This window comes from Rhinatrema bivittatum, chromosome 5, assembly GCF_901001135.1.
Source record: "Rhinatrema bivittatum chromosome 5, aRhiBiv1.1, whole genome shotgun sequence".
NCBI classification, from domain to species: domain Eukaryota; kingdom Metazoa; phylum Chordata; class Amphibia; order Gymnophiona; family Rhinatrematidae; genus Rhinatrema; species Rhinatrema bivittatum.
The window spans coordinates 269,932,036-269,957,214 of NC_042619.1; the positions used below are offsets into that span (position 1 = coordinate 269,932,036).

The 25,179-nt window shown below is 43.8% G+C and overlaps 1 protein-coding gene across 1 annotated transcript in view; it reads right to left on the reverse strand.

The window, feature by feature from the left end:
- Nucleotides 1-25,179, reverse strand: part of ANTXR1 (ANTXR cell adhesion molecule 1) — a 206,645-nt gene that overhangs the window by 26,488 nt on the left and 154,978 nt on the right. The window contains exons 16-17 of the mRNA XM_029604035.1: nucleotides 24,387-24,554; nucleotides 20,577-20,657 (exon numbers count right to left, since the gene is read on the reverse strand). Of these exons, the coding sequence (XP_029459895.1) occupies nucleotides 20,577-20,657; nucleotides 24,387-24,554 (249 nt within the window). The remainder of the gene's footprint in view (nucleotides 1-20,576; nucleotides 20,658-24,386; nucleotides 24,555-25,179) is intronic.

A 25,179-nucleotide genomic window follows, 5' to 3' on the forward strand; every position in this document is an offset into this window, starting at 1 on the left:
ACTAGCATCAGCCTGTTCAGCCCTCACTTCTCCAGCTGGAACGGCAGCACTAAGCTTACCTCGCTTTCACTCTTCCTGACCTCGCTTCTCCGGTGGCATTTTTAGCAGCCCTCTGGCCCCCCTACTCCTCTTGCAGTTTGCTGACCTCCTGCCCATCTCCCCTGGAAACTTTTTCTCTCTGCTTACCTTCATGTGGCCTTCCCAGCCAAGTCTTGCTGGGACCATAATTTTCAAAAATCTCTCTCTGCATAACCTTTCCCTTTCTTGATTCAGAGCCACTCTTAACTATGATTCCCATCAGACTCGTATTACTTCTTTCTTCTAGGCGCCAGATGTCCAACTATTCTGTGCGTTTGGGCTGCATCTGTTCGCATGGAGCCAGCCCTTGCTTTGGCACATTGCCACATGTACCAGCTCGGCAGGGGAACATGTCAGCGGGCCTTCTTTACTTTTCAGGTGGGAGCTGTGCCACATAAGTGCTAGTAGGACCGATTTTGAGTGTCCTTCTTGGCTACTCATGACCATCACTAATATACCCTGATCTTATTTTTATTGATTGAATATGATGTTACTACCAGGTGTGAGTTCTGTGGCCCATCTTGTGCAATTCAAGGCCATCGGTGTCCCTCATTTCTTTACATGGCTCCTATTCTAGTTGTTGTGTGCTTGCCAGTGTAGACGTATATGCATCCTTACCAGAGAAATGTGTCCATGGTAGCGAGGATGTATGGTTGGAGAGAATAGGTAGAGGACTGAGCCATCTGATAAATATCCCCACTTAAATCATTCCTGATTTAATATACTGAACCCGAGAGTGTTTTAGAAAGTAAAAGAGCAACCTTTTCTCTGACTCCTCTGACAATGAACTGCAGGGAAGGCACCCGGAGAACAAGGGAGCTGCTTTCTGCAGGTACAAAGGGTGCGTACCAGATAGTAGCTGACTCGTCCAGCTAGTGCTCCGGGTGCCACCTCGGTGCCAACCATTTTGGGAGAGAAAAGGACTGTGCACAGAATGCCCATCTGGTAACCTTCTCAGAAGAGTTCAAGGACTCCAAGGCAGGAGAGAGCAACCAGGAGACAGTGAGAAGACAAAATAGATTCGGCCGCAAGGGACTGTCCTAGAGAATGAGGGGGACTTTAACGTATTCACTACGGGGGCACTTTTCTAAGGAGTTACATCTGGAAATGTAACATACAGTAGTAGCAATTTTATGAAGCCATTTACACACGTAAAGTGCACTTCCATGTGTATAACCTATGGACAATTCAATGGCACATAGTGTAGCAATTTTCCACAGTCCACTTACATAGGTAAAGTGCATTTATACTTGTAAAACCCAGTTTTATGTGTGTAAATCCTTTTGAAAATTACCCCCACAGTGAACAGGGAGTAAATTTATTTGGAAGAGGATCTTGCATAAATATTTATTTTTATTTTATTCATTTATTTATTTAAAATTCTTATATCTCGCTAAATCCAAAGAGGCTTACAACAAAACATTCATAATAAAAGAGATAAAGCGGTAAAATAAAACAGACATAAAATATTAAAACAGAGGGAAAGAAATAAAATAAGAAACAACAGAACGTATTGCAAAGGATCAAAGAAAAATATGCAAGCATCATCCACAGAACATGCATTCTCAAAACAGATGGTAATCACTACAAGAGAATCAGCATTGCACCGAAGATTAATAATAAATCAGCAAAGACAGCTGATAGCCACACTACAAGTTGGCATTGATCCTAAAAATGATGACTGAATCAATATAGGCTCCCATATTTAAAATTTAACTGTTAAAATTACTGTATATACTCATCTATAAGTCTATCTCATGTATAAGTCGATAGCCGATTTTGAGACCAAAATCCATTGAAATGCATTGACCCATGTATAAGTCGAAGTTTAAAATGAGTGATCTAGAAGGAAGATAAGAATTCAAGAAAAGCCATGACTGAATTAAAAACATCACTCAGCACATTAAATTCAGGACAGGTCAGCAGCACGAACAGAGTTAGCCGTATAAGTTAAGCTGCTAACTCCACTCTATTTCGGCAGTTCGCACAAACATACACGCATACCTTGAGGACTTCACAGTGTATGCGGAAAAACAAATAGTATGCAAACATAAGTCAAACCTGCTGTTTTGGGCCTATTTTCCAGCATTAATTTCTCAACTTAAACACAAGAATATATGGTAAATGGGATGAAAACATTTATTTTATTTAAAGGTTTTTGTATACCGATTGCCGTTTGCACATCCTATCGGTTTACAGAGAAACACTGTGCAATTAGAGAGTTTACAAACAGTGCAAATTGGGGTTTACAAAGAAACAGTGCAAATAGAATGAAACAATACAGATACTGGTAATTTATTAGTAAAATTTATTTGTAAAAATGTAAAATATTAGCTACTAGATTAAAACACTTAGGGGTACATTCTAAAAAACAGCACGCGTGCGTACTTTTATTTGCGCAACCGTCGTGAACAAAAGTACGCAGGATTTTAAAAGATTCGCGTGTAGCCGCGCATATCTTTTAAAATCCGGGGTCGGCGTGAGCAAGGCTGTGCAAAATCGGCAGCCTGCAAAGCCGCGCAGCCTGCCTCCGTTCCCTCCGAAATCGGAGCGGCCTCAGAGGGAACTTTGTTTTTTGTCCCCCCCCCCACCTTTCCATCCCTTCCCCTATCTAACCCACCCCCCCTGGCCCTACCTAAATCCCCCCCCCCCCCCCCACACCTTGTTCGATGGAGTTACGCCTGCCGCGCTGGCAGGCGTAACTTGCGCATGCCGGCTGGCCAGGCCCCGACACAGGCTGCTGTGTCGGGGCACTCGGCCACACCCCCGGCCACACCCCCAGACCGCAGACATGTCCCCCCCCCCCCCCCCCCCGGATCGCCCATTTTAGCAAGCCCCGGGACTTACGCGTGTCCTGGGGCTTTGCACGCGCCAGCAGCGCGTGCCCTGCGCACGTTCCAGGGCTTTGCACGCGCCAGCGGCGAGTGCCCTGCGTGTGTCCATGGGCTTTGCACGCGCCGGCGGCGAGTGCCCTGCGTGTGTCCATGGGCTTTGCACGCGCCGGTGGCGAGTGCCCTGAGCGCATAAATCGACTTTTAAAATCTACCCCTTAGTACTGACAGTCATAAATATGAATCAGCATTGCTCCTAAAGTGGTAACTACAACAATAGGGTCCAATGTTTAAGATGTAACTAAAAGGATTTATATTAGTGTAACTGATAGCCATTTTTGGTCACCAGTAAGCCCTGGGTAAAACCTGTTTTCAAGTTAGAGCAGTGCAGGTCTCTAAGGGGAGGATACCGCTCAAATACAGCCCCTCCCATTGAGGGGTCTGGCATGGCCGTCCCCGAGAGGGTTTTTAAGCAGCTCCCTAGAGGGAGCCTGTGGGTGGTCTATTATGGGTTTTGTGGCGTTAGGAGGTAGTTCAGGAGCTTAGCCTTTGTTATTTTTCAGGCCCAGTCGGAGAAAGCTGACCAGGGTCGGGAGGATTTCCATCCAGTCCACTCCTTTGCTGGTTGGGATATCCCTCTGGGTATATTTCCAGGGGTTTTACATTTTCCTGGTAGGAGGCCTGGTGAAACCCTGTGCACCACCTGGACTCAGGGATTGAGGAACCTTGTTTTTGGGGCTGCACAGGTTAGGCAAGACCTGCCCCTCTACTCCTCGACGAGGATGGAGGAGGTGGTGACCTGATGCCAGGACACTCCTGTGCTAAATTACTTTTCAAGGGAAGAGCTTTGTTTGAGACTCAGGAGGAAGTGTTTGGTTGCCCCTTCCTACCTGAAGGGAACATCAGAAGCTGCTGTTCCATCTGGATTCCTCCCATAAGGGATCCAAGCACCAAGAGAGTCTAAGAGAACTACAAACTGTGAGTAACAAATTAATTGAGAACACCGAGGACACCACACAGGAGTCTTTGCCCAGGGGAGATAGAGAGAGAGGATTTAAAGCTTTTTGTGCCAAGATGGGTTTACCTATTTTCATCCAGGGTTGGAGGGAATCCCTGTCACCTAAAAAGGGATACTTTCTCTACCCAAGGCCTTCACTCTTCCAAACTCTGGAGGGTGGAGATAACCCGGGTCCCTGTGAGCAAATTTCTTGCACAGATTAAGAGAAGGAATTGTAATCAAGTTGACCTTATCTGTGGAGCTTATACAGAGTGAATTGTGCCACAACACTATTGTTTCCCACAAGTAAACTTTGATTTTGGACACCACCTCAGAGTCTGGAGTGGTTTTTGCACAATGGGCCCACAGTGTGAACTTTCTTACGGGCTACTCCTCTCCCACAGACCTACCAGAGACACCTTTAGCACTCGGGGCCTTGAAAGGAAACTTCCCCCCATTCAACAAAGGACCCACACCTCAGGGTGAAGAGAGACAGTGTCTGCCGCTAGCCTGGCTTCCCTGCACTGTAGAGACTATAAATAAGTTCATGGCCCCACCCGTGCAGGACATGCATGGGGTTCATACCTGGGAACTCTCCGGATTTGGCCCGGAGACTCTGGAATTCTAAAAGAATTACCGGGTCTCCAGGCCAATACCAGAAATCTCCGGGTGCTGCAGCAAAACCAATCAGCTTGGACCTGGAAAGAAGAAAGGAACGTCATTGGTCTTGCACGGCTGAAAAAGGAGGAACTCGACAGTGATTTCTTCCATCTCCGGACCTTTTTGACTCTTAACTTCGCTTCCTCGTGACACCACCTGCTCCTGCACAGCCTGTTTCCTGGATCCAGCCACTTGCCCGCCCCATCCTGTTTGCCTTGGCCAATCGACATTGTGATTTCCTGCCCGTGCATCAAACGAGGAGTAAGAAACAGGCAGCGTCCACTTCCGCAGCAGGAGCCCAAGTTAGAGTCGCTGTTGCTAGTGTGTTTTGAAAGGGGGGGAGAGAGAATGAATGAGCAGGTCTGTGAGAGTGAGTGTGTATTTGTGTAGGAAGAAGAGATCTGAGAGTGTACGTAGGTGAGTAGGAGAGAGCTGAGTGCAAGTGAGAATGGGTGTGAAAGTGAGTGGGCATGTGTGTATGGAAGAGGGAGAGACGTGAGTGAGCGTGTGTGTGTGTGTGTTGGTGGGAGAATGGCAGAAGTAAAGGTGTAAATGGACATGTGAGAATGTGAGAGAATGAGCAGTGAAAGTAAGTGTGAACATGCAAGAGTGTTTATGAGAGCAAATTTGTGAGCATCCGGTCCCACTGTGCAATTACCCCCTCCCTCCCGCTTATCCATGGTAATCTCAGGGTGACTGGAAGTCAAAAGTTCCCAGGTATGGCAGGTTACATTAGTATAACATTTTGAAACTAGTGACAGTGGAAACTAGAAATCAGGATTCGTCATAAAATGAAAGTTAAATCAGTAGACTCCGACTTATGAAGTGTTGCTGAAAACGATTATATCAATCTAAAAGCTTCTGAAAACATGAAGGTCTTTAGTTGCTTCCTGAAGGATTTTACACAGCTTTCTTTGCATAGGGATTCTGGAAGCTGATTCCAGAGAGCTGGAGCCACAGCTGTAAATATTCTCTCAAAAAGCCTCATGTTTGTGGACGCAGCTATTTATGATATGGACTCATCTCCCAGAAAACGTGCACTTTGTTAAATCTCCATTGAAAGTTTAACTTTAATAAAGGTTTATTTTTGTTGGAACACTATCCTCGGAGCCCGCAGTGATTTCTTTGGAGATCTACTTAGAGTCCTAAGTCTAAAGATCTTTCCCCCATTTGGAACGGACCCGAGGTTACAGCCGTAGGTGAGGAGAGTTGTGAGAGGACTCAGCAACCCCCACATGCCTCGGCTCTGCTCAATGAGGAAATGGGAAGGGGGTGGCTACATATATCCAGCATCTCTCCAACTGTGCAGCTTCGCTTTCCACTCTCTCTCCCTCCTTTTTCTCCAGGGACTTTGATTTATTTACGTTCCAGATGTTTGGGTCATAACGCTTCAGACATTTCACCTAGTTCAAAGGAAGGGAACACTTTCAGACTGAGTTCTTTTTGGCAGGGGAAAGTTGAAGGTGCTGATTCAGGGTTTCTTTAAGGATGGCTATTGAATGGTTCGGCTTCAGGGTTAAGTCGCTCCTGTTTCATGACCGCTTTTCCTTCACCAGCAGCAGAGAGTTCCCAGCCTTTGCTTAGCAGCTTGTTGCCAGCTGTACTGATAAGAGGGCCTGGTATTTCCTGATAAATAATGCAAATGATCTTCACATGCTGTGTCTTTCTAGGACAAGGGTGACTGAAACAAAATGCACTCAAAGCAAACCTAAATATGGTTAGTGAATGCTATACTTTAGAAAAGTTCCCTTTCAAAGTGTCTTATTCTGGAGCTTATTAGCTTTTATCCAGTTCATTTATGGGTAGATGGGGAGATAGTATTGAAAAGCCATGTGTATGCTCCAGTGAACCAATCAAACGGGCCGATACAGTACAGTGCGCTCCGACGGAGTGCAATGTTAACCTGCCATTGGACACGCGTTTTCCCTTACCCCTTATTCAGTAAGGGGCAGAAAACGTGCGTCCAACCCGCCGAACCTAATAGGGCCCTCAACATGCAAATGCATGTTGATGGCCCTATTAGGTATTCCTGCGCGATTCAGTAAGTAAAATGTGCAGCCAAGCCGCACATTTTACTTTCAGAAATTAGCGCCTACCCAAAGGTCGGCGCTAATTTCTTCCGGCACCGGGAAAGTGCACAGAAAAGCAGTAAAAACTGCTTTTCTGTGCACCCTCCGACTTAATATCATGGCGATATTAAGTCAGAGGTCCCAAAGAGTAAAAAAAGTAAAAAAAAAAAAAAAATTTGAAGTTGGCCGGCAGCTGTCGGGTCGAAAACCGGACGCTCAATTTTGCCGGCGTCCGGTTTCCGAGTCCGTGGCTGTCAGCGGGTTCGAGAACCGACGCCGGCAAAATTGAGCGTCGGCTGTCAAATCCGCTGACAGCCGCCGCTACTGTCAAAAAGGAGGCGCTAGGGACGCCCGTTTCTACCGCTGGGCTTTATTTAAATACTGTATTGTGCACACAGGCGAGTGGCCTGTGTGCGCGCCGGGCCCGCTCTCCCACAGACTTTACTGAATCGGCCCGAAAGTGTTCCTTTTGTTCACAGGATCCCTAAAGTAACTACAATGCTAAGGAGTCTATAGAAATTTGAGACAGGGTGAGAAGATGATATCAAAAAGTTAAATGGTCTATTAGGAAGGTAAGAAAAATATGAACACTGCTAAGCAAAAGATTCTTACCCAAATTTGAAAACATTACTATCATTTAGAGAAAATTCCTAGTGACCATATCTAATAGCACAGCTATCAAAAAAGACCTCATAAATGTGTCATAAGCACTTGTATTGCAATAATCATACAACTGTATAATCAGAAAGGCTGCCCATAAGACTTCATTTTACGAAAAAATAAAGCAAAAATTCTTATTCAGAAGAATCAATGCTCATAAAAATTCAGGTCTTCAAACTACAGGTGAAACGGTACACATCCCCTTAAGTACAGATATTACATCTCCTGCTCAGGATGAAACAATAACCTAAGAACATAAGGCTTGCCATACTGGATCAGACCAAAGGTCCATCAAGCCCAGTACCCTGTTTCCAACAGTGGCCAATCCAAGTACCTGGCAGGATCCCAAAAGGTCAATAGATTCCGAGCAGTTGATCCCATGCTGCTGCTGAAGGTATCATGTGACAATTGTTTCTTTTCTCAGCAAAATCTGGAAGGACCTGAGTGGTAGCACCCAGGGATGGTAACTTTAATACCGGCGTGCGGGTGCACATGTATTTGCGTATGCCGGATCGCATCCAGGGACATGGCCATTTTACAACATGCATGCATTTAAGCTCGCATGGTATAAAATAGGCTTAACTAGTGTACACGTGCAAACAATTTTGTATGGACGTGCCAATGCCACGTCTACCGCGTGGAAACGTGCACCGATGCAATTACCAGTTAAACCCCTTTTTTCCCAGTTCGCCCAGATAAGGGACAGGACTTCCTAACCCCCCTTTTTAAATAGCCTTCCTTTGACCCTTAAAATCCTGCCGACATGCCTATATTTTTTTGTTTTAGGATTTCTACGCTATCCATAGCAGAAGTAAAGTTACGTGGTAAGGGACGCCGGCGCGTGCTTGTGCGCATACGTATTTAGGTGGAAGTGAGGGGGGGGGGGGGGATGCGCTGGTTTCATTAAAAAATCTAGGAATGCCCGTGCCCCACCCATTTTTTGGATTTTGTTTCATCTGTGCGCATAATGGGAGATACTTTTAAAATCCGCTTGGCGTGCGCCAGCCCAACTGGTAGCATATCACCCAATTCTGGGGCGTGTCAGGCTTTTAAAATTCATCTATATGACGGGAAGAGTTTTTCAACGCAGGTACAAGCCCACATGCAATTCCACCCCTGTAATATATTTGCTCATGTAAATTAGTATATGTGAGTCGAATGAAGAGGCTTCTTAAAACAAAACTTATTCAGCCTCACAGCTGCTTTAAATCATCTGCGTTAGAAGCCCCTATCATGTCTCACTGTACTGAAAAAAATACATTTTCTGATCTGCAGTGGACTTTATTTTATTGGATCAGGTTACTCTTTCATCCTGAGGAGATGTAATATCTGTACTTAAGGGGATGTGTACGGTTTTGCCTGCAGTTTGAAGACCTGAAGTTTTATGTACATTAATTCTTTTGAATAATAAATTTGCACTTGCATTTTTTCAAAAAATATAAAAAAACCATAATATGTTGGAGTCTTAAGGGCAGCCTTTATGACCTATGAGTATATAATTGTGTGATTATTGCCTCATGAAGGAAGAGAGTACTTGTTTGAGAACTGAGATTTGTCAAGCAAGATTCGCTAATGCTTTTCATGATTATTCTATGAAATATACTGCATTGTTGACAATCAGAAAGTCACTATTTCATAGAATATAGAGTCGGTTATTGAGTAGTATCACTATCTGAGAGAATATGTTGTGATATTGACTATTTAGAAGTCACTACCTGATAGAGAACTGTGATTAAGAAACATCACTTCTAGGAGGTTTATAAAGAGTTCCTCATTGCCGCCATGGTTTAAATACTTTTGAATGAAGATGGCGATTCTGAAGTCAGGTCATGGAATAAAATTATAAAACTAGCCGCTTGGACATTGAGCTGATTGAACGTTGGATACTGCGTGAAGTTTCAAGAAAAGATTCCCCCTGAGGCAGAACTGTAAGGTTCGAAACATGATCATGGCGGGGTTGGACTAATGCTAGCTGTGCAGAGATGAGTATTTACCAATTCATGATTGTTAAAATTGATCACTGATATCGGAGTTCGTCAGCATGTTGCGAGACATTGTTTTAGAAAAATTCAGGAAAATTGATGAAATATTATTAATAAAGTAAAGTGACCTAGTACTAATTTGGATTTGATTGATATACAAACTCCTGAAGTGTGGGTCCTACATAAATATAAAATAATATAAAATATGAAAAAAATATATATTTGTATGAAGTAACTGCGGCTATACGTGTCAAGAAAGAGTTTTGAAGGATATACCAGTAGACTAATCTAATTATGTTTTGATATATCTGAACACATGCGATATAACTTTTGGGATATTCATCCTTCCCAAATCATCTCCCCCTTCATTCATCCTGTGCTTAAAAGACAGACTGTGTAGCCAGCCTCATATGAGCAGACAAAAGCCCCTCAACATGCATTTCCTCTGCTTGCGCTGCAGACATACAAGGTCACAATTTCAATGCACTGTACTCAGGGAACGTAAGAAAAAAAAAATTCCTTGGCACAGGAAGTCACAAAAGCATGTGTTTTTAATCCCAGTCCAATGTCATTTTCAGCGAACGTGCCATAGTGGGCCATCCTCCTCCTCCTTTTCATGGGTAGTCCGCTTAACAAACCTATCAGGTAAAAAATGAGCCTGTACAAAAATCACCATTAATGCAGAGGGAAATGCTAACCTAGTCTTGACAAAAACATACACCCCCTCCAGAAAGTCCCACATGATGTGGCCCTGCAACAGCTTATTGGAAACAGCTGTGACTGCTGGTAACCTCAGACTATCTCCAGGTTTTTCTGTGCACCCGGAGAAAAATTTCACAACTTTTGTATCGCCATTTCTTTGAATAACTCTGCAAATAGGCTTTGTTTGTGCTTGTTTTTTGTTTTCTTGCAGTCAAGATGACTTTAACGCTTGTCTGTTTCTCATAAAGAGATTATGCATGCATCTGTATAAAGGAATGCAGAAGCCTTGTCAGGGAAGACATTAGCACTGATTGATAGGAAACATACTCCACCAAAGCAGTAATCCTCAAAGCAGAAAGCATTTAAGGGCCTTATTCAGAAAGGACTTTTTTCCCAATCGGTGCCTTCTTTATTGAATAAGAAGACCCTTACAGTCTGGAAAGGTTGATCAGGGCAGAGCTGATGTTTTTTTTTCACCCAGACAGGATACGAAAGAGCGGTGGTTTCCAAATTTGGTCCTTGAAACCGGGGTGGACTACTTTGTTCCCAGAGAGTCAAAAACAGGTCTGGTTTTCAGAATAAACAAAATGTGTAGATTTAACCTGACTCTTGAATCGTCATTGTGACTATTCTGATAACCAGGCACCACTTTCTTCCCCCAGGGTTAAAGCTCAAGATTAGATTAGATTAGATTAAATCTCAGCCCAACCCATGCTATAGTGCAGGAGACCTGTATTTGCGACTCCTGTCCATTGGAGCTGGTGGGGCTGGGGGGCATCAGAGAGGTAATGCAGTCAGAGAGGACGGGACCATTGCAGGAACAATTTCAGTCTCAAGGAATACTTTTCGATCCTCAGCAGTTAAAGGAACTTCTGCCTCCCTGGCAGTTTCCCTTGGTATGGTGAGGGAAAGAAAATGAAGAAAAATATTCCAACAGCTCGCACCTAAAAATGAATGCTTTTTCGTTGATGTTGGTATCAACTTGGAAGTTCTAAGAGTACGGTGCTTTGTGTCACCTTATCGCAAAAAACTTTCTCTAGACAATAATCAAATAAGATATCATGTAACTTGGCTCCTTCTCTTACTGCAGATAGCATGTCCTAAATAACAGCTTTTTTTCGGTCAAATATATCTCTTATTTTGTGTCTAGTCACCATTAGCAAACAGGTCAAGGAAGGGGCTGGGCCATCATTTTCTAGGGTGCTGTGGTTCAAATTTTGTTAACTTTCAGCATTCTGGTTTTCCAGCTTGGATATTGCTGTGAATGTATCCAACAGAGTTGGTTTGTTTATTTATTTATTTATTTATTTATTTATAAACTTTTCTATACCGATATTCGTGGCAACATCATATCGGTCTACATTGTAACAGCAAGGAGGAAAATACATTGAACAGGGGAGGGGGATAGAAAGGATAAATAGGAACAATAAACTTAGAAAGGGAAGAAAGTGAACCAAGCAATAACATCAACAATGAAGAGATAACAGAGGCAATAAAGATTCAACAATAATTGTAGTTGTAATTAAAATTGCAATCACCATCACGGTAGAAATAATTGTTACTAAGATCGATAGAAGACTTGGGGTTAAGAACATAAGAACATGCCATACTGGGTCAGACCAAGGGTCCATCAAGCCCAGCATCCTGTTTCCAACAGTGGCCAATCCAGGCCATAAGAACCTGGCAAGTACTCAAAAACTAAGGGCCGGATTTTAAAAGGTTTACGCACATAAGGTACGCGCATAACCCTTTTAAAACCCCCCTGCGAGCGCCGAGCCTATATTGCATAGGCTTCCGGCGAGCGCAAAGCCCCGGGACACACGTAAGTCCCGGGGCTTTCTTGGGGTGGGCATGTTGGGAGGCGTGACGTGGACGGCGCGTCATCGGGGGCGTGTCGGGGGCGTGACGCGGTTGGCGCGTCATCCAGGGGTGGTGCCGCGGGCGTGGTTTCGGCCCGGGGGCATTCCGGGGGCATGTCACGGCCTCCGGACCAGCCCCCGGACCGGAACACGGCTCGCGGCAGCCGGCCTGGTGCGCACAACGTTACGCCTGCTTCGAGCAGGCATAACTTCTGTGACAGAGGTAGGGGAGGGGGTTTAGATAGGGCCAGGGGGGTGGGTTAGGTAGGGGAAGGGAGGGGAAGGTGGGGGGAGGCAGAAGGAAAGTTCCCTCCATGTACTGGTCTAGTATTACATTTGATATTTCTATCAGTAATTCCTGTAGAGGTCTCCATTCGTTGAATCACAGAATTGCATTTGAACAATTCCCGTTGTGCAGTAAAAGGATTTCCAGTAGGGTTAAAAGCTCATGCCAAGTCATTTCATCACAAAATTTGCATTCCTTATTATAGGATATTGTGCCAAGATGATTATTATTTTGCTATGAATGAATGAAGCATTATGGTATACATTTTCCAATTTTGCATACTCAATGAACCGAAAGCTGTTTATTCTAGCCTTTTAACATGACTTATCCTTTTCTGTGCTTCCCATCAAGTGATGGACCATTTGGTTTTTATCTACACTCATTACTATTTTATATGTTCCCATGTGATTGCTGAGAGAGCTGGCAATCTTAAAGTCTTCCCAATTTGCATCTTTTCTGCAGTATCTGAGACTGGCAAAACCATTCTGCTTGTAAAATGAGAAATCAACACTTTGATGTCATGGAGCACACATCCTGATGTAATAGCATGATTTAATATTCCACATCAAAAAAATAATACTCAGACTTTGCTCTTTCATGATAAATATGTTAATGAAGCTGTTGTGATTCTGCTTGCGAAAGGGTCCTGCGAGTGGTCTCACTCACCCAAATGCCGCTGAACTTGGATGTCACCTGCTTCAGCGCAGCCTGAATCACTGCCAGCATTCTCCAATCAGCACGCGCCTCAGGGACTGCGGTGAGAAAAACCCTGTGGCCCTTTCTGTTGATGTCCTTCCTGCAACCCTATAAAAGGGCTCTTCTGACTGCTTCCTGTTGCCTTCACAAGGTCTTCGATCCTGTGGTCTTCTGTTTCCTGTCTTCTTTGTTGGAGAGCCTCCATGTCTTCATTCCTGTGATGCTCTTGGTCTCTCGTCATATTGCTGGTTCCTCTGTCATCTGAGTCCCGGTCAAGTCTTCGCCTTGTTCCTGAATCCTTGCCTTTGCCTTGTTGCTGAATCCATGCCTTTGCCTTGTCCCTGGTTCCAGCCTTCATCCTGTCTAGAGTCTTCAGAGTCTTCATTGCTGGTTCAAGTCTTTGGAAGTCCTTCTTTGGTTTTATGGTTTTAAAATCCAAGCCTGAGTCCAAGTTCCTGAGTCAGAGTCTGAATCTGAGTTCATGAATCCTGTCCCTGGTCTTCAGAGTTCTTGTTCCAGTTCCCATTTTGTTCCAAGTTTTTGAGTCCAGTGCCTGCATCATTATTGGTGTGGTCCACGGCCAGCCCTGGGGCTGCGCAGGTTGCATCGCGGCACAGGGGCTTACACTCCTCAAGCGCCCATTCTCACTTGCAACAGATTATGAAGGCCATGAACTCAATAAATGTGTCCCCACAATGGGCATTTCATGCTTGACTCTTGTTCCTTCCTGAATTTTTTTTTGCCTACGACCCACAGGAGGCACCTGCACCTACATTTTGTTCAAGTTCTTCAGCCTTGCCTTCAGTGTGTTTCAAACCTTATCTCCATCCAAGAACTGCAGCCATGTCTTCATCTAAGCCTGCAGCCATGTCTTCATCCAAGAACTGCAGCCATGTCTTCATTCAAGTACTTCAGCCATATCTTTGTCCAGTTTGTCTTGTATGGTTCCTTGCTTCAGTTTATGAAACCAAGTATTATCAGATTCTATGTCCCCTCTGAAGCCAAGGAGAAGAGGCTTGAGGGAAGGGCTTTGAGAAGGGGGTACTGGTGTGATTCCACTCACAGGAGGGCCCCGTGAATGGTCTCACTCACCCAAACATCACTGAACCCAGATGTCACCTGCTTCAGTGCGGCTTGAATCACCGGCGGCATTCTCTGATGTGGCGCGCTGCCTCATAGGCGCTCGCACGCGCCTCAGCTCCAGTTTTAAAGGGACCACAGTTGGAAAAGCCCCACTGCCCCTCCTGATGACCCTATAAAAGGGCTCTTCTGACTGCTTCCTGTTTCCTTCTCAAGGGGCTTCGATACCGTGGTCTTCTGCTTCCTGTATTCTTTGTTGGAGGTCCTCCATGTCTTCGTTCTTGTGATGTTCCTAGTTTCTCATCATGTTCCTGGTTCCTGTGTCTTCTGAGTCCCAGTCAAGTCTTTGTCTTGTCCTGATTCCAGTCTTCATCCTGTCTAGAGTCTTCAGATTCTTTGTTGCTGGTTCAAGTCTTCAGAAGTCCTTTCTTGGTTTTAAAGTCTGAGCCTGAGTCTGAGTACCTGAGTCTGAGTCTGAATCAGAGTTCCTGAGTCCTGTCCCTGGTCATCAGAGTTCTTGTTCCAGCTTCTGTCTTATTCCAACTTAGTCTTTGAGTCCAGTGTCTGTGCTGCTATTGGCGAGGTCTGCAATCAGCCCTGGGGTTGCGCAGGTCGTGTTGCAGCACAGGGGCTCACATTCCTCAAACGCTCATTCTCGCTCGCAACAGAAGCAACACCTTTTCATAAAATGGAAAATAACCGCCTGCTATGTCAAATCTTGAAAAATACTGACTGGCCATTTCAATGGTAGTCTCATTTCAGAGCATTCTGTGGAAACCTTTCATACTTTTCTCCTTATCAATGTGTCATCAAAATGCAGTGTCAAGTTACAGATCATTTTTGAAGGATATAAAGTTATCTTGGTGTCTACACCAATAAGGAAAGCATCATTGCAGACCTGGTATTCTATGATAAATAAATGGTGCTTTTGTACAAAATTATAATACAAAACAACTGTGCAGTTCTTCTGTTATGAAATCCTAGAGTCCATTATTTTGATCTGAGAACCTTTCCATGCTTGGAAATCATCCTTCGAAAACACAGTACTTTCTGGCAGCATAGCATGAGGGAGTCTTGCATCGCTGTTTGTGCTAGAGCTGTTGGAAGGATAAATGGAGTACTTCAGTTTCCTGTGCTCTTAATCTGGCTGCTGCTACTAAATTCATTTGAAATATGTCAATGTTGTAAAACGTAGCATGAAAGAACAAAAGAAACTGTATTTGTTGATAGATATAACTGCTACTGTTGGCCCTTGGACTGACCTACTGATCCCCAATAGCCACAATCACCAATACGGCACCATTTAAGGTTGGGCATATGACCAAGACAGAGGACTTTGCAACCATAAATCAGTTTTGTGAATTTAAACCTGCTATTTTGCAGGTGCAAGAATGAAACAGTCCTCCTACATGCCATACCCATACAACTTTCTGCTTAGCATGTATTTTCAATATAGGTGAAATAGAATTTATTTTAATAAATCAAATAAATACATTTTGCATGCTCACGATCACCTCTGAAATGTGGACCGTTGGGTTCAAAATGCTCCTGAATTTACAGTGCCTATAGTGCTTTTCTGAGCAGAAGACTTTACCCCAGTTGCCTGCCAGTTGCCTGCCAGTTGTCCAGGCCTGCCTATCCAGACCTTCAGCCATCCCTTTGTTCCTAAATCATGATGTGAGAATTTAAACAGCATCTGCTGCATTTCAGCAGGCAAACTAGGCAGTGACCTGAGATCATGCAACAGATTCACAAAACTATTCTCGGATCTTGTAAATTACAAAGTGAGACCAGAATAAAAAAGAATCCAGGACAAAATCTCCAGGGCCCCAGAAAGAGATCATAGAAAAAAAAAAAAAACCCTCACCTATCCTTCTGCTTTTAGGATACTTTGCAATTTTCTGACTTTTCATGATTCTTTTTGAAGTTTGTCCCCCTTGGAATTTTGTTTTCTTTGTTTTTTTTGTTGCAATATTTTTTCTTCTGCAGCTTTGTTCAGATTTCATTTGTCAAGAGTTTTCCATATATTTATTTATTTAATTTATTTATTGGGTCTTATATACTGTCACTCGGTTTCCATCGCAACGGTTCACAACAATAAGTACATTATAAACAATAAAACAATCAAATAAAATACATATAAAACTTAAATTGCAACCGATAGCAGCATTACATAAAATAATCCTAAAATACATCAAAACTCCTGTTCACTCCACCTCCTTTCTCCTAAAATAAGCTACTTTATGAACTCTAAACTACCTAAAACCTAAAACAATAAAATCAGAACGTTAATACATAAAACATTAAACAGTAAAATAGAGCATAAAACAGACTTCAAGGCTGATTGGAATATGCCTCCTTAAAAAGCCACTTTTTTAATCCTTTTTTAAACTGTTTAAAATTCACCTCCATTCTAAATTCTACCGGAAGCATGTTCCATAAATTCGGACCTGCCAGTTTTCCACAATGAATGGTGGAAAAACCCCTTGAATAGTTAAATCAGAGACTAGAATCAGAGAAAGAGAGGGCTGGAAGAGAGCTCACCAGGTTCTCTGAATCCCAGGATTTAGTGTATCAGGCAGATGTCAATTCTTGTGGTTAACAGGACATCATGTTGTGGGGCCGATGCAAAACAGTGTGCTCAGCCAAGCGCACTGTTTAACCTGCAGCTGGACGCGCGATTTGGATGTGCGTCCACAGCCTCTTATGCTGTAAGGGGATTAGCCTGTCAAAACGCACGTCCAACCCCTTGTGAAACTAATAGTGCTCATCACAAGCAAATGCATGTTGATGAGGCTATTATTCTCCTCAAATCTAAAAAAAAAATGTGCGCTCAACCCGCACATTTTTATGCTCAGAAAAGTGTACAGAAAAGCAGAAAATACTGCTTTTCTGTACATCCTCCAACTTAATATCGTGGTGATATGAAGTCAGAGGAGCCAAAAGGTTAAAAAAAAAAAGCGCCAGTAGTCAGGTTAGGAAAAGGGACGCTCAATTAACAAGCGTCCATTTCCCTAAACACGTGGCTGTGCATCGGTTAGGAAAACAGAAGCTCGTAAAATTGAGCGTCCGTTTTTCTAAGCTGCTGACAGCAACCTCTCTTGGGCACCCATTGCCAAGGAGGCGCAAGGGGACAAATTAGTCCCTAGCGTCTCCTTGGCAGTGCTCCCCCTCATTTACATATTGTATTGCGCACCTAGGAGAGGTGCCTGGGCGTGTGATAGGAAAGCGGGCGCTCAACACCGAGTGCCTGCTTTCCGCGCTCATTTATTGCATCAGCCTCTGTGAGTGTCCCCTTTATTAACTTACACAAAGCAGGCTGTCTATAGCTGCCTAGGAAAATCTTTAAAGTGGCCTGCAGTCTATAATAAGTACCACCTGTATTGTTTTAAATTTTACAAACAGTATTCTCAACTAACCATCTGCATAAGATTTAAAGTACTGTGTGTTTTGACACCCTGTACCTTACAGCAAAATGAATTTTTTTCATTTTATATTGCATGCTGACTACTCACTAGCAGGTCGATACAGTAAAGTGTGCTCCGTCGGAGCGCACTGTCAGCCTGCTCTGGACGCGTGTTTTCCCTTACCCCTTATTCAGTAAGGGGAGGAAAACACGCGGCCCACCCGCGGCACCTAATAGCGCCCTCAACATGCAAATGCATGTTGATGGCCCTATTAGGTATGCGCGCGCGATTCAGTAAGTAAAATGTGCAGCCAAGCCGCACATTTTACTCTAAGAAATTAGCGCCGACCCAAAGGTCGGCGCTAATTTCTTCCGGTGCCAGGAAAGTGCACAGAAAAGCAGTAAAAACTGCTTTTCTGTGCACCCTTCGACTTAATATCATGGCGATATTAAGTCGGAGGTCCCCAAAAGTAAAAAAAAGTAAAAAAAAAAATAAATAAAAATTTGAATTCGGCCCGCGGCTGTCGGGCCGAAAACCGGACGCTCAATTTTGCCGGCGTCCGGTTTCCGAGCCCGTGGCTGTCAGCGGGCTCGAGAACCGACGCCGGCAAAATTGAGCGTCGGCTGTCAAACCTGCTGTCAGCCGCCGCTCCTGACAAAAAGGAGGCGCTAGGGACGCGCTAGTGTCCCTAGCGCCTCCTTTTCCCCGTTTTTCCCGCGTCACCTCATTTAAATACTGAATCGCCCGCACCGGCGAGGAGCCGGTGCGCGCGCCGGGAGAGCGGGCGTTCGTCCGCTCTCCCGCGGTCTTACAGTATCGACCTGTAGGTGATTTTTTAAAAATATCAAAATACTATAAGATCTCACTAATATATATTTGGCTTAAGAACATAAGAACATAAGAAATTGCCATGCTGGGTCAGACTAAGGGTCCATCAAGCCCAGCATCCTGTTTCCAACAGTGGCCAAACCAGGCCACAAGAACCTGGCAATTACCCAAACACTAAGAAGATCCCATGCTACTGATGCAATTAATAGCAGTGGCTATTCCCTAAGTAAACTTGATTAATAGCCATTAATGGACTTCTCCTCCAAGAACTTATCCAAACCTTTTTTGAACCCAGCTACACTAACTGCACTAACCACATCCTCTGGCAACAAATTCCAGAGCTTTATTGTGCGTTGAGTGAAAAAGAATTTTCTCCGATTAGTCTTAAATGTGCTACTTGCTATCTTCATGGAATGCTTAAAAGTTCTTTTTCCTTAAGGTTCATCCAAAGCCCATGTGAACTGTTTTAATGATAGCTACGTTTGGCCAGATCACCTCTACCAAATCTTCTTCAATTTGTATTGTTTTTCTTCCCTACAATATTCATTTCCATGGACTTCAATGGTGTTTGCCCTCAATTATTCAGCTATAAGATTGAAGAATCACATAGTCATTCTCCTTTGTGATTTTCAAGAACAAAATCTTGTTATATTGTCAGTGTTTTCCATCACATCTACTTATTATTCATTGGGTCTTACAGTGTTTTATTCACAGTGGGGTAGATTTTATAAATTTACGTGCGCGCGTACTTTTGTTCGTGCACCAGGCGCGAACAAAAGTACGCTGGATTTTATAAGATACACGCGTAGCCGCGTGTATCTTATAAAATCCGGGGATGGTGCGTGCAAGTGGGTGCACATTTGTGCAACCTGCGCACGCCGAGCCCGGCGCGCGCTGCCTGTTCCCTTCAAGGCCGCTCCGAAATCGGAGCGGCCTCGGAGTGAACTTTCCTTCCGCCTCCCCTCACCTTCCCCTCCCTTCCCCTATCTAACCCACCCCCCCGGCCCTATCTAAATCCCCCCTTACCTTTGTTGGCAGATTTACGCCTGCCGAAAGCAGGTGTAAATCTGCGCGCGCCAGCAGGCTGCTGGCGCGCCATCACCCGACCCAGGGGCTGGTCCAGAGGCCTCGACCATGCCCCCGGGCCGGAGCCACGCCCCCGGCCCCACCCCTGACCCCGGACACACCCCCGGACACGCCCCCTCCCGTCCCTTTTACGAAGCCCCGGGACTTACGTGCGTCCTGGGGCTGTGCGCGCACCAGCGGCCTATGCAAAATAGGTGCGCCGGCGCGCAGGGCTTTTAAAATCCGGCCCAGTATGTATGTCCCATATAGCAGTTTTGAATACATTTACTGAAGTGCATCTGCAAAAATGAGGCACATTTAGCACTTAGGGGGTCATTTTCCAACTCACATTATGGCGTTTTCGCATGCAAAAAATGCGTTAACCCATGTGAAAAGCACCATAACGCATGGTGCAATGCTAATTTTTTAAACGGGAGGGATTGGAGCAGAGTTAGGGGTGGGATTTTTGTAAAAGTGGGCTGGCTTCGCAAAGTCATAATATTGCACAATTTAAATGCCAAAAATTGGTGTTAAGCTGTGCTATATGCCCATAACACAAATTGTGTTTTGGGCTGGGGTCAGGAGAGAGAGAGAGAGAGAGAGAGAGAGAGAGAGAGAGAGAGAGAGAGAGAGACTAGCTATAAGGCCCTCATAGTGGTTAGGTATTCATACCTCTATAGGAGGCCCACCTAGTTACTCGAGGTGGACTCTCTACCTGGGTAACATCAAGCTAGGTTGCGAGAACATTGTACAAATCTCATCTTTGGGTGAGTTTCCTCACTCCGAAGGACATCAAATCTTCACAAGAGTGCACTGTTCTGTTCGTACATCTCACTATGAATGTCAAAGTGGCTCCTAACCCCTATACTACTGCCTAAACCTCACCTCGAGTTACTAGGTGGGCCTCCTATAGTAGCATAAATAGCTAACTACTACAATGGTCTTATTGCTAGTCTCTCTCTCTCTCTCCCTCCCTCCTCCCACTGGTCAGATCAATTGGGGGGTTTTTTCTGTGTACAATGGTACATTTCCATTTTCTGACCTTTGAACCCTTTTGGAGGCATCTATGAGCTCAGCAGGGGTCCATAGAAATCACTGCTGGTACACTAACTGATCTGCTTTTGACCAGCTTCCCCAGCAAGATCTCAGGTTCTGTGGGGTGTTTTAGAAAAAGACTTGCATGCCAGAAATCATTCCATAAAACAAGAAGCAAAAGAATGAGGAATTTAGATACAAAACAGACCAATAACATAATAGTTATGAGGTCAATATTCAAAGCCATAGCAAGTTAGCCACCTAACTCCAAGATAGTCTTTTAAATGCTTAGCTTTAAATATTGACCTCTATTAATACTGGTAGTCTCGAGCTTTCAATACCTTTTCTCCGGGTTGAGGACGCATCACAGATACTCGGTCATAGCCCTTCCGTAGCAGCACCCACAATGCATCTAACTTCCCCTGCAACATGAACAAATGCGAGGACATTAAAAGATGCTGTTGTACTGACAGATCAAGAATGGGACTCAGTCTTGTGTGCACCACAGTTTGCATTCACCTGGCTCTGAGATGAAACACAAAACATAGAACATGATGGCAGATAAGTCCTATCTGATCTGCCATTTATTTCAGGGTATAGAAACCCATGCTGTCAATGAGTTGATCATTTTCCAAGTTTGCATGCAGATTTCTTACAAGGTAGCCACTGAAAGATTTAATTTATTTATTATGTTAGATTTGTAGATCACCTTTCAAATAAGCTCTCTCAAGGTGATGTGCAACAGAAATAATAAATTACAACAATAAAAAGCAACATAGCATAATTTTCACGTTAACAAATGATAAAAAACACAGTAATTGGAACACATACATTAAATAACATTGTTCAAAAAATAGATAAGTAAAAGCATGAAGGCTCTCTGCCAACATTAACACATTGAAAAGAGAAGCTTAAGAACCAGAGTTAAAGGAAACACTAACCTTGGGTTGTAACCAGGCTTAGGGGGCCATTTTCTATGTGGATCGCACGCGAAAAGTCCCTTTTTGCGTGCGTTAGCCAAATCGGGGCTGGTTCTGGGCGGCGTCCGCACCGGAAAGGGAGGAGTCGGGGCGGCACTGGGGCGGATGCCGCGAAGACACCGCTGACGGCGAAAAGGTAAGGACTTTTTTCGCTGCCAGTAGCGCGCCCAATAGCACCACCTTTTACGATGGCGCTATTGGGTGCGAAAGCCGGCAGCGGAGGTGCGATCGCTGCCGGCTTTCGCAGGCCTGCCCCCTGCTTCGCCCCCCCATTACCGCCGGATTTTCTAAGTTCTGCAAACTTAGAAAATCCAGGCCTTAGTGAGCACAGTCTGAAAAGGCAGCATTAAAAGATGGGCTTTCAGCTGTTTCCACTGAAAGATGATACAGACTACTAAATGCATGGCAAATTATCTGACATTTGCATCTTCTTGTGGCAGTGCATAGTAGGGTCAACTTAGATGCAATTGTATTTTGTCAGTGCCAGTGTATCAGTTGGAATAATCCCCCAAATGCTCAGAACCATAGCTACAGGGGTTGCGGGCAAATTTTTTTTTTTTTGCATATCTATTGCCTTCATCCCAATAACCACTGATTCTGGTGCTGACTAGAATGCATTAATGGTATCACTTAACAAGCAACTGACATATCAGGAAAGCAGAAAATGTACTTCAAAAGTGGCCTATATTGACTGGCTAGTAATAATAACATTTGTTGCTTTCTTTTGTGTTGGTTTCCATCCATAACGAAAACACCAACACAGCGTAATGTTTTGTTTTGCTCATTTTAGCACACGTTAAATAGCTGTAGTGGATGCTAAAAAGATAGAAACAAAATGGAAAAAAAACCCAAAAACTAATAACAAAATTAAAAATAAAGGTTTTTTTCCATGCACATACAATATGTCATGGTGACTTGCATGGCAGTTCTGGCAGATTTCTCATCCAGGTATGGCCTAGGTGTTATGGATACCATAATCACTTGGATATCCATTTTAAAGACTTGTAATGAATAAGGAGTCAGAAAATGTCACTTCTTTTTGCATTCATCACTGAAGTTTCTGTCCACTGCAGTGGAGTCTAAGGCAAAGGAATTTTGAGCTCCTTGGCGAAGAGCTTTCCATTATAAGGTGACAAGCTGGTAGTGCAATAATCACTCAGCCTTTCTCAAATGTACGATAGGAATTTACCTTTCACTTTCCTTTGTTTTTCTGTTTTTACTTCTATCGGAAACATTTTTCCATATTATGAACTCCATTAGCCAGAAAAGTCCATGACGTCTGCGAGGCACTGTTGTGAACAGCCCTGACTCTAGGTTAGGATTTCGATAAGAAATCTCATAGTTGACGTCAGTCTGCAATCCAGAAGGGGGGAACGGTCTGTGAGGATGAGTAGCCATGCTTCCCACCCTACAGCCTGGTGCTAACCAGGACAATAAGGAACCCTGCCAGAAAATTAAAAGCAGGCAGCCCTGAGTTCCAAGGAGAATCACCAGCCTGGCACTGTCAGGAAGGAGAAAGGCTCCGTTTTCTCGGCCTGGAAAAAAATCTGCTATTTGTTATTAAAGGACATGTATGTTCTGGCATCCTTGTTTTTCTCTGTAAGTTACTCAATAGTCAAGATCCTCCACTTACAACCAAGATTGTGTCAATGTGTCCAAGATATCTTTTCTCCCTCCTGGCACTCCAACCTCAATCTATTAGAAGAACTTTGTTTGTATTTTGCAGACTAATAGTAAAAAAAAAAAAAAAAAAGCTTGGCTTGCTAGTTGATTCATTTAAATTATATTAGATCCCTGAACTTGTTTCAGAACTGGAAGAATGTTCAAGGTTAAAAAGAAAGAAATGTTGATGCAGCCCTGATGGTTAGTTACACTAAAGCTGCTCGGTATCATTGTCCATATCTGACAACACTTTGGTCATTGGAATGCAAAGTGTCATACACCCAAAGTCCACCCAACAATGCTTCACTCACTCTGGACCTTCCAAAACTTGTGTGTTGCAATACCCTGATGTAAACAGGGTTTTCAGATGCAATAATAACTTGGTGCAGTCCAAGAATGTATCAAATTTCAAGGTCATATCCGAACAGATTTCAGAATGGTTGTGTTTGCATCTTCACCAGAAAATAATATTTACGTTTACATGAGCTACTGAGACAAAAATGACTAGCCAGAGTCTGCCAAGAAGCTGTCATATTGAATTATACACTGATTATGTCAACACAGTAGCTTATGTTTTATATGAAGCAAAAGAACATAGGACCTGACTCATAGAGTTGCTCATTTTAATATTGTTGTAACTTGTAGTGGTAGCAATTCATGAGTTTATGGTGATATGATACGGAGTGGTCAAACGTATGGCCTTTTCATGTGGGTGAATGTCTATCCACACAATTCAGCTCTAACTGGAGAATGGGAATGTTGCTGAATTGTAGGAAGCAGAATTATTGCTGGTTCAGTTTAGCATGGAGCATGTTAGAAGGACCATCTCTGTCTACTTCCTCTTCACGTATATCATGATATGACCATAAGTGTTAACTGGAATGGCACCCTGCAGTCTAGGTCACAATCTATAACCCTGCTAGCCCCAGATGTCTTAAGGGGCAGTAATAAGATAGATTCAAATTTAGAGCGCAATGAAGACCATGTTTGTCCTGAACTTGTTTTACATATGAAGAATAACATGGAAAAAAACAGTTTCCTGTTTAAAACTGTTGTACTGTATTCCTCTCATCCAAATTAGGAAATGATTACAGAATAACAGATGATTCCAGTCAACCAGATTACATTTTCGCCTACACGTTTCCAGAACCACAGCGCGATGAGTGCCTGGGGGAATTTTTCTTCTCAAGAGCACCACAGCAATAGAACTTATTTTAGCTAACTCTTCTTACTGGAATAGGTGGTGTGTAAACAAAGATTTGTTGACGAGACAAGTCAGCAGAATGAGATTCTGCAGGGACAAGCTGGAAGCTGCTGCCTGGAAAACGTGAACAAGGCCACACATGTAACCATCTGCTGAGCTGGAGGCATAAGATGCAGAAAGTGAATAGAGGATGAGCATGAAAGTAGAAGTTGGACTTGGTTATTTTTCCAGCCAGATAAGATGGCGCCAGCATTGTAAGTATGGACAACCAGTAACTCTGTGAAATGTAGCCTTCCAAGACATACCTTAATGGGAGAGTACCATTTCCTAGGGGATGGTGGCTTCCGCAAGTTGTTGTTAAGAATTTTAGGTGAAGGAAACTCAAACTCTTGCTCGGGCATTTTAACCCGTGCATTCTTTGCCTTCTCAAGCTTAGCGCCTTCCTCTGTTGAACCTTTTTCTCCCCAACGCACCTAGAAAATCAAATAAGTATAATTTAAAAAAAAGATGGCTGGTGAGGTCATGAAATAATAGCCATGAGACTTTCCATTAGGAAGCCTTTGACTGGAGCTCAGCATGCCCTGACACAATGGAATTTCATTATGGCAATCCAAGAAAAGATGTGTGGCTCCATATTGTAACGAGAACAGATCAAACCAGAGTTCAAAAGTGCAACTTCTCTTTAGTGAGAATGGTTTAATAACAGCATAAGAAATCTGGGTAGTAAGGGCACCAAATCATTTCCAAAGATTATTTCAATAACATCTACTGTCTGTTAGACCTAGTAATTGTGTGCTTGGCATATACAGATACAGCACAATAGAATTATAATCTCAGGAACACTTTAAAGCTGTAGGCTGATTGATTTTCCACCTTGACATGTATAATTGAAGCACAATAATGCATACTCGAGAGCAGTGGTTCTCAGCAGGTGTGTCAGGACACACTGGTGTGTCGCAAGGTCCTGGGAAGTGTGTCTCAGGGCCAGCAGATGGCTGCCTCTTTATCGGTCCGGGTGGGAGTTGGTTGACTTCTCTTACATTGAGCCTGATGGGAGGCTTCTCTCACTTCCTTCTCTCCTCCTTCACCAAGATCAGA